Raw genomic sequence first — 12809 nt, 5'->3', positions numbered from 1 at the left:
AATTAATACGAGTGCAATACGAGTATATTCATGTGCATACCATTTACCAAAGTCGCAAGGTTTACAAGTGTTTTACTTGTATTTGTACTGTAATTTGTATATAGATTATAACTATTATTGAAGTTAATTCCGACTGTAAACCTACAATGTGTGCTTAAATCCAAAAAGGTCGACGTTAGGAACAAGACCACGGTTTGGACCGTTCCCTTTCAAAACTTAAAAAATGCCACTGGCATTTATATTTATAATATCTCCAACCAGCTTAAACCAAAAAAGCTCATAGAAATCTGGTCTAAATGGCTAAAAGCTGTACATATTGGTTTTGTACTTCTCTATTACTATGATACTTTATTTATTGAAGAGGATATTTAAAAATTACTTATATATTATTTATTCCTAAGCTATTTTAACTAATGCGTTAAGGATTATTATTATTAAGGATTTAAGAATGTGTTTCTTTATCAGTATGGACTCACCACCGAATTCCTGAGTACTTCCCACACATACTTTCATCGATCTTCGTGTCGGATAAGTGTCAGATGTGACAAACATTGTTACACTCCACGTGCAAGCGGCTATTGTGTTGGCCAAAATACTCCGGTAAATCTAGTAATATCTTGCAAAAATCTATTACAATATTGCATTTACTGATATTTTTTTATAATCTTTAATATGTATTGAAAATTCATATTTTTTTGGTTGGACTGAACGAAAAGAAATATATGTATGCAGTCTTTAAGACATGCAATCTATCATAAATATTGTCTTTAAATATAGTGGAATTGTTATTTCTATACGCCTAATCTTTCAAACAATGAAATTACCGTTTACAGTTATGATGTCGTGCTGTTTAAAGTATAGACTAAGTTTTTTCTCTAACTTCATTGAAATTATTAAATGACCTTATACAATTTCCATATAAAAAATAAATATTTTCTCAACACTCTTTTGGAGTGTATAATAAACTTGTAAATGTAGGAAGAAGAACTGAAGTAGAACAATTGGTGTACTAGGTGTCCATAAGAAACGTTTCAGGACTTTAGTTTATGTAGGGCCTATCATCATGCCAAAATAAAAGAAAACAGTTTATGTGAAGGAATGTCTGGTATTAATTATGACTTCTTTCATTTGTAATATTCACACCAAGTTTCCACATAATGATGCAGATAAAGATTTTTACGTATAAAAACAAAATGGCGGATATCTGGGTAAATATGAATGTTCAGACATGCCTTCAAATGAACTGTTTTCTTTCTTTAAGTATGAGAATGTATTGCAGAATATGGTATGAGAATACTTTACCAGAGTCCTGAAATTTTATGGACACTCTGTAAGGGGGCTGAAAGGGCTTAAAAAACTACTCGTTACAAAGCTAACACTTTATTTAGTATATAAATAGACTTACGAACAATCATGTGCAAACAGTTAGGCCCAATAAGGACTTAGACACAGTCCGAAACATGGAGGCAACAACACAATCTCTCTCGAGGACTTTTATAACATTCATACGTCCTCAAAGGACCGTCTCTTTGATTTTCTTCGGGCTTTTCCATTTCATCGTGATGCTGTGCATTTTTACCCCGATTTTTGTGATTTCCTCTGGAACAGAGAACACCTATACATCACTGTATATTTAAAACTCAAAGTAAGTTATAAACAATCCAATTTACGGTTTTAAATTAAACGATGTATATATAAATAAGTTGTTTTTTAGCTCTAGATTACCATATTTTGAAAAAATCTCTTACACGATTTTGTTTGATAGCCAATGTATAAAGAACCTCACAAAATGTCATTAAAGAAATTCTACATACTGTAATTATTTCGAAAGATTTTTTATCACAACCGATTGAATATTCATTTCTAGTATGCAAAGATAATAGTGATACCAAAACTATATTCAAACATATTTCATAGAAAAATTAACTAATAATTTATTTTTTTTTATTTTTTTTTACTAAACAGGTCTATTCTGAAAATGGCCATTGCAACTTAGATGATTTAAATTGAATTGACTAATTACACTTGTTGATATTATGCTGAAACTATACGTAAATGATAACGAATGTTTCAGATGAATATTTTATACTAACATCATTCTCAAAACAGGAAATATATGTCTCTTACTTATAAGTTCACAGTGAGTTATTTTCATATTTTCTTAAGATAATACATTTAGCATTTGCACTTGAAAATTTATTATATTATTCGGTCGTACTCATTTGCAGAGTTTATTGAGACATACATACATAAGTAAGTTAAACAATTACTCTAACAATATTAAAAGTTGAATTACTTAAGTCACTTAATTTAACATTCTAATACATCTATAAAACATCATTATAAAAGTTTCTAAAACAATAACCTCAATACATCGCTAAATATCACATGAATTTCAATAGGTACAGCATAAAACATATAGTTTTGTCACACATAGTCTTATTTAAGCAATAATTATTTCTATATTACTTATTTTTAATTTTTACTTACCTGAATAACAATCACATAATTGCTAAAATATAGATATACCTTGTAAATGACAATAAAATACATTATCTATTAATATTTTACCATTAATACTTAAAAACTCTTTAAAACCCAAAAACGTAGTTTATTTAATAATTAATTTTTAATGTTGTCACTGGTGTTAGCCTAATGCAAATAAATATTAAACTGTACTGGTGATAGAGGCAAACGAATATTTCAATAACTTCAACGTTATTAACTTAAATAATTAATTTTTGGCCACAAAGTTAAGCCGCTGAGCTTCGAAGCTTTAAACAATAGGCTTATTCAATCTGTAATTATAGCTACATACGTACAAAATAGCTTACCAATAAGGTTCAATTTTCATGAAAACTGATTCACAATGAAAGTATTGATTAGTTGCGGGTTTATTATCAGTTTGTTTGTATTAAAAATTCAGTACTAGTTTTTTCTTAAATATGCAAAAAAATCTTTGCATAAAATTCGCTACGATGATCACGTAAAAACATTAAGATTAGTTGATTATTTACGTATATTCATTTCTATAAAAAATCTTAGCTACTTCACTTTTGACTAGGAATAGGAAATAGTCTAGTCAACAATCTCTGCCCTGTGGGATGTAGATACAGTATCACATTCCCATTTGTACAGTTACAGGCAATTCAGAGTGCAAAAGTAGTTGAATTGAACCACCCATAGAGTACACTAATGTCAATTCTATGTTAAAGTCCATGTGGACGGGCAGCAAGGTTAAAAGAGACCACCAACTTCTTTTTAAAACTATAAAAAAGAAAATATAGATTACTGATTTGAAGTTGAGTTCACAAACCAAATTGAATGGTGATTTTTGTGTATACAGCATCGACAAAAAATGAAAAATATCGTAGTACCAAAATAAAATAAAGGAGGAACTTGAATTTTTAAATCAACGTACTCTGCAATTGGCTTAATATGTTCTCTTTGAATGGAAAACCTCTTACAGCTGGTTTATACAATAGATGGGAAATCTTCGTAAGCAAAAGTGTGTGGTTACTATATATTCAGTGGAGCACTAAGCACGGCACAGTAAAGGACTTGTGAACGTATCTCAGCGGATCCTGGTCGACAGGATGGAACTTGCTCTTCTCAGGACGGATGACAGAGCAGGACTTGCTGGAGTCCTTGTGTCGCTTGACCGACCTTTGTATCTTGAGTTGGCACTCCTGGAAGATCTCGATGTCCTCTATGCGGGGGTTGCGGGGGACAGGGGTGGAGGTGAGGCGAGGACACGGCACAGGACACTGGCTGTCGTCCCCTGAGCTTACACTGAGTTCCGGGACGTTCAGAAGATACGGAGGTGCCGGTTGGGTGGTTGGTGGTAGAGAGCTCGTTGAGGTTCTGACACTTCTTCTTCGGAAGCTCACCACGAGTGGCCTCTTGCTCAGGTCCGTCCCGGGGTCAACGTAGCTGCTGTTGCCGCTGCTTAGGCTGTTGTTGTTGTTGTGGTTCCTGGAAGAACACCGACCAAAGTGGAACCTACCTGCGCCGAGACTGCCACCTCCGCCGCCTCCGCTGCTAGCCAACTCCCCGGACCTGCGGAGGCGGTCGCGACCCAGGCACTTGGTCAGGGAGCTCTGCAACAAATGCTCGTGGACATTATCTTACAAATATTACAGTTAAAAAAGTTATAAGGAGGATTAACTTTGATGTGAGTGAAATAAATAAATATTCTTTACTGAATCTTATAGCCTTTCATTTCGCTAACTTTCTTTGATTGGACATGCCTTGGGGAAAGAGGTTAAAAAGATCAACTACGGAGAAATTTAGAAGCAGGTTCCTAGCCCTTGGTTGCTTAGTGAGTAGATAATACTACTTCGGACTTGCATGATATTATTATGTTTGGCAAATTTTGTTGGATATAGTTATTGCTACCATCAAATTAGTACTGTAAGTTACTTTTTAAATAGGTTTTATGAATTTTGCTTCGTTCTATACAGTATAGCACAAAACTACACTAAAATTGGCTAATTATATTTTATTATAAATAGACCTAAATTACTTCTTGATCAGCATTTTAGTGCTATATTAAGATGTGCTGAAAACCACCATTAATGTACAATCTGACTTTAACTTTATAGTCTGTCCTTAACATGAATTCAGATACATATATACTACCATTTGAGAGAAAAAACAATAAATTAGCTATATAAATATTTGCATAAACTCTCTGCTTTTATTAATAAATCTGGAGTTTAATAGTTATTAACTAACAGTCCCTAATTTTAATTTTAATAATAATTTGACTATCATTATATTAATAGAGGTCAGGTGGAAAAATTCTCATTCAATATAACACTGCAACAATTTGCAGCTTTCACTTCTCAACGACTGTTGCAGTGGCTGTGCTAATCGACAATCAGTTTCCATTCATAAAACGCGATAAAAGAAATCAATATTCTACTGGAGGTGATTCTTTCAGTATTTTTTGTCGTCAACTTTTTTCTTAAATGATTTCAAAAAAATTCGCTGACTCGTGAGTTTGGACTGTGTAACATTGTCTAGCCATGAAAATGACCATTCGCTCGTTGTCAATTTACGTTAGTTTTGATTACTAAATCATTTTCTAGAAGAGAAAATAATAAGCTATTTGTGTTTCTACGCCAAGAAAAGTAAATATGCTATTTCATATCCTATAAAGGTGTCATATGCTGTGCTTGACAGTTACATCTTATAATGATAACCTAAGTTCTGCAGTTTGGACGGTTTTAAATCCTACAAAGGCAACAAATAAGTCATAAGTAGTTTATTCGGTGAAAACTAACAAAAAAATGCATTAACTAAGTCAAAAACATAATGAAATATTTTATTATGTTTCTAGACTCCTATAAATTAAATCCAATCAAATAGTCTCCTATCAACTTATGCACTTAAAAACGGGAAACAGGACGATATATGTCTTGATTTCTGAATTCATAAATTGCTTTTTGAAAGGAACAAGGAACATGCTTGGGGGTGACCGTGTACAGTTTTTAATTAGTTTTATTGATTTAAAAATCAAAATCAAACTCTGCATTAAATTAATTTTCATTTAAATACATTAGCTTTATCCAAAAAAACCTCAAGTATTACAGTGGTTTAGTTAATATAATTAATTTTTTGCCTTATTATTAAGAAAACTAAAGACCTGAAATCTGCCGAAAATAATAACAACACTGCATATTCACATCACTTAATCTTAACATAATCTTAATCTTAATCTTAACAGTATATGTGACACCCAATATTTAAACCAATAAAATTAATGTTTATGACACAATTAAATACAAATCAACCCATAATTGAACAAATATAACACAAATTTATGCAGTGTCATAAAGTTGAAAATTTTGAATATCGTTTTACATTACTCCAGCACTGGAATCTTCCCTTGATGTAATATTCAATGTTGAATTCATACACATATTCTATTAATATAGCCACATTTCAAAATCCTGTTTGATGAATAGTCATAAGTGCCCACTAGAGCTTTCCATTAACGTGATTCGCCAATCTACAAATAGAACGATTTGCCAACCACGGGAAGATTCATCTTCCACCATCGAGTATTTTGGTTTCTTTACAACTTTTGGTAAAAATATTATTTGGAAATCGTTATGACAATGATTGTTGCTTAACCATTACTACGTAAAGCTTTTATATTTATCAAATCAATTCTGAATATAATATTTTTCAAGTGGCATTTGTTAAAAACAATTTGTTTACGAATTTTAGTAAGTTTATGTATATAATCTTTAATTTGAAGTGATTCAATGACCTATTGCTTTAACTTCAAACAATATTTGGGAGATAAATTGATTGTTTAATATATAGGCATTTATTTCGCCCTGATATTATCGATACATGTTTACATTTAAACAGTCAATTTTGCATATTTTAGTAGGATAAAGCATATTTTGATAGCAAATTTAGGCTACTAATTCTCTTATGTTCTCGGAAATTTTGTAAAATAAGAAGAAAACGGTAAATGAATGAGATTGAGTTAGTTAATAGGCTAATCAATGACTAAGACAATATGGTTTAATGTGTAATTTATTTGTTGATTTACAGATTGTTATCTACTTCATAAATCCTTCTGTAACAATAACTCAGCTATGTTGATTTTTAAGTGATGTAAAATGACCTTGACAATCATCATAAAGCTTAAAACTAATATTGCGATATTTTATATGTTTTATATTTGTTATGATACATTGATTGAGGGTGTTTAGTTCAAATGTGGCAGTTTCCATTAAATATGATTCCAGCCTTATTATGTCCATTCCCATACCATGCAACATTCTTTCACTCTGTTTTAAGTATGGTTTATTTAAAAAAAGTATAGACCCTATAGGTAGGGTAAAATGATCAAAAGTAAGAAACAATAAGAGCAAAGTATCACAGAAACTGATATTAATCATTACAATTCAATTTTTAAAATCGTGTAAAAGCCTCGAGATTCCAAAACAATACCCTATGACACTTTTACAGACTGACCTTGAAGGCTTGACGGAACTTGAGCGACATAATGTTGTAGAGAATTGGATTTATAGTTGTGGAGAGGTAATACAGGAGGCCACTGGCGTAGGTCATAATCTTATAGACGAGGATCTCGGTGGCTGTGGTGTCTTCTCCTGCGAACCCGTAGATGGCGTACAGTCGCTGCACTTGGAATGGTGCCCAGCAGATGAAAAAAGCCACTACCACTGCCACTGTGAATAAACATCATGGTAGCTACAGACATTATCTTATATACAAGGATCTCGGTGGCTGTGGTATCTTTCCCCGCGAACCCGTAGATGGCGTACAGTCGCTGCACTTGGAATGGTGCCCAGCAGATGACAAAAGCCACTACCACTGCCACTGTGAATAAACATCATGATAGCTACAGACATTATCTTATATACTAGGATCTCGGTGGCTGTGGTGTCTTCTCCCACGAACCCGTAGATGGCGTACAGTCGCTGCACTTGGAATGGTGCCCAGCAGATGAAAAAAGCCACTACCACTGCCACTGTGAATAAACATCATGATAGTTACAGACATTATTTTATATACGAGGATCTCGGTGGCTGTGGTGTCTTCTCCCGCGAACCCGTAGATGGCGTACAGTCGCTGCACTTGGAATGGTGCCCAGCAGATGAAGAACGCACTCAACAGCCACTGTATACAAATATTGCATGACATCAACAAACTGACAGCAGACCCAAAAGAGCGGAAACTACAGAAAATAAAAGCGTGTCTCCAGAATAAACTGTTGCATTAAAAATAGAAATTGAGTGGTGCAAGATTATAAACCTACTTGTTTAGTTAACCTTTCAATAGTATTTATCTAATTATAAAAGTCATAAAACGCATTATAAAGAAGAGAAATCTATTGCATTTGCAACCATTGCTAGGGATTATAATAGTGTAAGGATATCGTTGTGATAACAATAAATTGATTTTACTATCTTCTCATTTATTTTGCATCTACAGTATCTTTATATCCTACTTCATGTTTAAACTTTTTTTTTGATTGGTAAGTCAATGTGAGCAGTCAACAATACTCCGACCCATTAAAGACATCTGACTAGAACGTTGTTCTTAATTAATTATCGCCATGTTGCTTTTAAACATGACGATAAATCAAAACATTTTATTGACATTGTAAATGTTTTTCTCGTGTTCATTACATCAATGAAATGTGAATGTGAAATGAATGTGAAATGTGGAATGTGTGTGTGATCAATGTGTTGATGGTTCAATGCTGCTCTTAAAAACATAGGCTACCAGTCAGTAGTACTAATATGCTTGAATTAGTATTATGTTAGGCAGGATACTAAAAAGGTATTTCGAACAAAATATGACATACTACTGCCAAGGTTTGTTCACAATTCCGGAAGTAATTATCTAATTTATTTATCCCCACAAGATGACGTAGCTGTTTGAACTCGTATCGTCAACAAGTAGCTTATGCTGTGGGCTTATGACACAGACTGAGGGCTGGAACCACACCAACTGGTGAGTAACTACTTTGCTGTCGTCTTGAGGCAAAACATTGTGTCACACAAACTGTCAACTAGGGTGTTTTACTGGCTGTGAACATTTCTTTTTTGACCTTGGCGACTTTTGATGAACTGAAACCTTTTACTGGGAGTTAGTAATGCTTTCTGTTTTTCATTACGAATAATGAATACAGAATAGGTTCTGCTTGGTTTTGATCAAATACCGTAATACTAACTTTTTTTTTTACTAATGAGCTATTTTATATTACTCAGCTTTACAAAAAACGTACATTGAAATGTCCTATTTATAGCTTTTTTGTTGTTCTACCGATACAATTTACCTAATAATAGTTCTTTTAACAAAATTTGGAAAACTATTTATCCTACTTCGGCATTAAGGTTAATATCAAGTTTAAATATGAATTCACGATATGAATGCCAAAATAAAAACACCTTTCTTCTTCCCAATATGTTTGAAAAAAAGTAAGGACAAGGGGAAAAGGAGCGAGTGCCGTTATATTCTTTGCCGTGTGGGTCATAAACTGTCAAAACCGTCACATAGGCCCCAGTGCTGTTTGACTCCTCAGGGCGTAAGAGTGATTCAGGGGAGGGGTATTAGTGGAAGGGGGTGTATTGGGCAGGATGTAATAGAGACCGGGTACGAATTCTTAAACCGGACTACCCTAATATCGATTGAAAATATCGATTTGATTAGTAAATCTTTATTCAATTTAAGTATTGCTCATCCTGTACCTTCCTGGTTGATCTGTCCATCCCCATACCCTTTGACAGTGGAACCGGTCACTGATACCTGGCTGGCACTCGCACCGTCAAGCCTCAGACTTAAAAATGACCCTCGTCAAAGTTGTTAGGCAATTGGCACTCGGTCCTGCACTCAAGGACAAGATACGTAAATAAAAGGTTCACACTTAAAAACCATTCAATACAATTCCTGGAGTTGCTATAATTTAAGATTCCAACTACTATATTCCTAGATATTTAATGCATGCATCTAATTATATTTGCAACAAGACAGCTTAATTAATTTCATATACCTCTAAAGCAGTTTTTTAATGTAAAAAATATCACCAGGCATAAGCAACAAGTATAATTTTCATGATAATGACATTGACAACGTAAACCTTTTTTATTTAACACAATCATGGGGCAAAAGTTTCTTATTTTGAAGAAGACCACGTTCTGATTCTTGAAATATGATTTGCCAAGTGGAAAAAATGTGTATCAGCCTTCATATGGTACTTAGAGGCATAAGGAGAACTTACATCAATAATTGCTCCTCAGCTTGGAAATAGCACAAAAATTAATATAGTCACTGTATCGACCATTGATTCATTAAGATTCACAAACCCATACACTAACCTAGCATTTTGACTACTCTCTTGGTGCTCTTGGAGTGCTGCCCGTTGCGTTGGCTGCCCCTCACGATGACATGGGTCTCCTTGTCAACCACCAGAGTTCTGCGACGTCGCTGGGAGCTGTCGTGGGTGATCTGGTTGGAGCTGTGCAGACGGACTCCTATCAGCACGTACAACACGGTGATCAGCGTCATCGGCGTCAGGAAGAACAGGACGGTGGAGATGAAGAAGGAGTAGGGGATGATGGAGTGTTTGATGGTGCACGAGGTGTACTCTTCACTGACTATGTGGCCATCCTCGTCTCTCAGGTAGACCAGGCCCATCTGGATAGCCTGCAAACAAAGTTCAGCATGTTGTAGATGTGCAAAATTGATCCAACCATACATCGGTGAAATAGCATTGCACTGTTTTTAGTAGTGTTTTATGGTAGTTCACATTTTAAATTGAGAGTTTCTTTAGTTTTAATTGGTGTGGTATTAATCTATTTACGTGGTTTATTTTTGTAGACAAAAATATAAAATCTTTAAGTTCAAACCCTTAAACTAATTTGACTACAATGTTGTTCTTTCAAAAGTAAACGATAGATTATACCCGGTAAAAACTAAATATTTGCCACTATAATTTAATTCTATGATCACATAGCACTGTTTTACTTCGATAATAACTCGTCTTTCAGATAAGACCCAAATGGATAGCCTGAGGAAAGATGTATGTATTCTTCTTGACTAAAAATCGTTTTGGTGTCATTTTGTTTGTTTATTATTAAGAATAAAAACCATATAAGATATCATTAAGACTCAATTTGATTAATATTTGCTACATTTGATAGCTTTCGTAGTCCAGCACAGGCTCAAACATGTGTTGGAAAAGTAAATATTAGTTTTCATAACAAACAATTTCAAAATAGGCTACCCTATCTCGTAACATTGCCAAAGCTTGCAGCTTGTTAAAACATAAAAATAAATAAAAAGATTCTATCAAAAATCGTGACGAGAAACGAAAAAAAATAACCTTATTTTCTAAACCATAAACAGAAAAAAACTATAACTACAGTTTTAACTATAACTATATTGTTACACCTCAACCAATCTTCGTTAGCGTATTAGTTTAGTTTTCCATCAGAATTCTTTTGATGAAACCTTTACCTACCATTAGAGGATAATGAAGACATTTTTATTATAAAAGAAGTCAAGGAACTATAAAATATATAATTAATGACTATTATTATTAAGCTTTATACTTTAACTTTATAGGCTTCAGTGGTGCAAACTTAATGTGTATAAAATGCATAATAGATATATAGTTTTACATTCATCAGCTTACAATAGCCAAAACATAAAATAATTCTAATGTTTAATTTGTTTTTAATCTTTGTTTGGTTTTGTATGACCACGTAAAGATTGTTTGATGAATAGAAAGTAAACTATCACTAACCTCTTTTAGTTTCACAGGAATATGATGTATCTTAACTGTAACTACATTTTTTGCAGGATTGTGAAGCTTAATTAGAGCACATATTTAAATTCGCCTCGTCAACACAATTACAAAGACATAAAATCTGTTCCAGTACTATGAGAATGTACTCTTCATCTGCATTCATTACATTAGTATTCAAATGCACTCTAACTTCTACAGTTGGTTCTGAGTCTCTGAACACTTACATTATCTTTTACGGCATCCCTTTACACGCTCAAGAATCTGAAGGTCTTCATTAAGTTCTGACTGATAAAACCCATATCGCAAATCAGATTCGTCTTCAGGAAGTCGTGATTCTTGAGTAATATATACAATTTAGGTTTCATTGTGGGCTATATCTTACTTGGGTGTTCAATCTGGGTTCCCAAAGATGTAGGCATAATAACGTGCTAATTCAATTTTGTTTGAGAAGAAGGTGTTCTTTAAGTCAACCTCTTTTCCATACTGTGTTTCATCTGGTAACTTTAACTTTTAAACGTACAACTTTTACTATGGGCAATTAATTACCAAAACCATAAAGCATGATATTTTATGACAAAAGCAACGTGTAAACTTAATTTTACATCTCTCTACAATCACTCAAATGAAACCTGTTTCAAGGGGGTTATGATGCGTAATTCTGGATTAAAACATGTTCCAGGAAAACACTTATCCGAGCCATACTTAAGTAATGGAGGGGCATATATTTAATCTAAATTTCAATTTTTTACTGAGGTAAACTTTAATTCAATCGTAATCGAAGGTATCTGTGACCAATTATATTTTTAGTCGAAACGCCACTTTATTTCTAGTACCGAGTTGGGCCTAGTGATGTTCAACTACTACTGTCAATAATGTCCTGTCTGTTTTGCCAAATGTGGGATAAACATTTACATGATTGTCTTGTAAACTTCACGATATCTTTCCAATCTATTGAGCCGTGTCAGAAGATGCATTTAATTTATAGTAGCACCGGTCATAAGTACCATAAGATCTTTTTTGTGTTTCTGTCCGTGTTTTTTTTTTTTTTTTTTTTTTTTTTTTTTTTTCAGGGAAGTGGAGCCAGTGCCGTCCTATTTTTTGCCGTGTTGTTCATTAGATGTATGGTCAGTGCTGTCCTAATACCGATTCAATTAGTAATCCTTCATTAGTTTTTTTTTTTCTTAATGATCATGTTAGGTTAGGTTATAACAGTTTCATTTTACTCGACTATTCGGTCTAATTAAGGAGTTGTTTTTACAGATGCATACCTGAGGCACAGCAAGGATCATCGAGAAGATCCAGATGGCCATGATGAACTTGACGGCTCTGGACAGTTTGCTGACCGTGTGAGACAGGAAGGGATGGCAGATGGCCACGTATCGCTCTACAGTGAAGGCGGTGATGGTGAGGACAGTCGCGTTGGTGGAGGTCTCCGAGGCGAACCCCGTCAGCACACAGAACGTCTCGCCAAACACGTAGGGGTAGCTGGAACGTGTAAATGTATTGG

General features: G+C 33.9%; 1 protein-coding gene across 1 annotated transcript in view; it reads right to left on the bottom strand.

The window, feature by feature from the left end:
- Positions 1-1430: 1430 nt before the first annotated feature.
- The window catches only part of LOC128988859 (pyrokinin-1 receptor-like), a 66213-nt gene continuing 54834 nt past the window's right edge, over positions 1431-12809 (bottom strand). The window contains exons 4-9 of the mRNA XM_054410578.1: positions 12571-12787; positions 9870-10197; positions 7392-7516; positions 7000-7098; positions 4007-4100; positions 1431-1599 (exon numbers count right to left, since the gene is read on the bottom strand). Coding sequence (XP_054266553.1) covers positions 1514-1599; positions 4007-4100; positions 7000-7098; positions 7392-7516; positions 9870-10197; positions 12571-12787 — 949 coding nt within the window. The 3' untranslated portion in view covers positions 1431-1513. The remainder of the gene's footprint in view (positions 1600-4006; positions 4101-6999; positions 7099-7391; positions 7517-9869; positions 10198-12570; positions 12788-12809) is intronic.

Source organism: Macrosteles quadrilineatus, unplaced genomic scaffold, assembly GCF_028750875.1.
Source record: "Macrosteles quadrilineatus isolate MER2022 unplaced genomic scaffold, UCM_ALF_1.0 Scaffold_3__2_contigs__length_128488019, whole genome shotgun sequence".
NCBI lineage: Eukaryota > Metazoa > Arthropoda > Insecta > Hemiptera > Cicadellidae > Macrosteles > Macrosteles quadrilineatus.
This window is presented reverse-complemented; position numbering and strand designations above follow the sequence as displayed.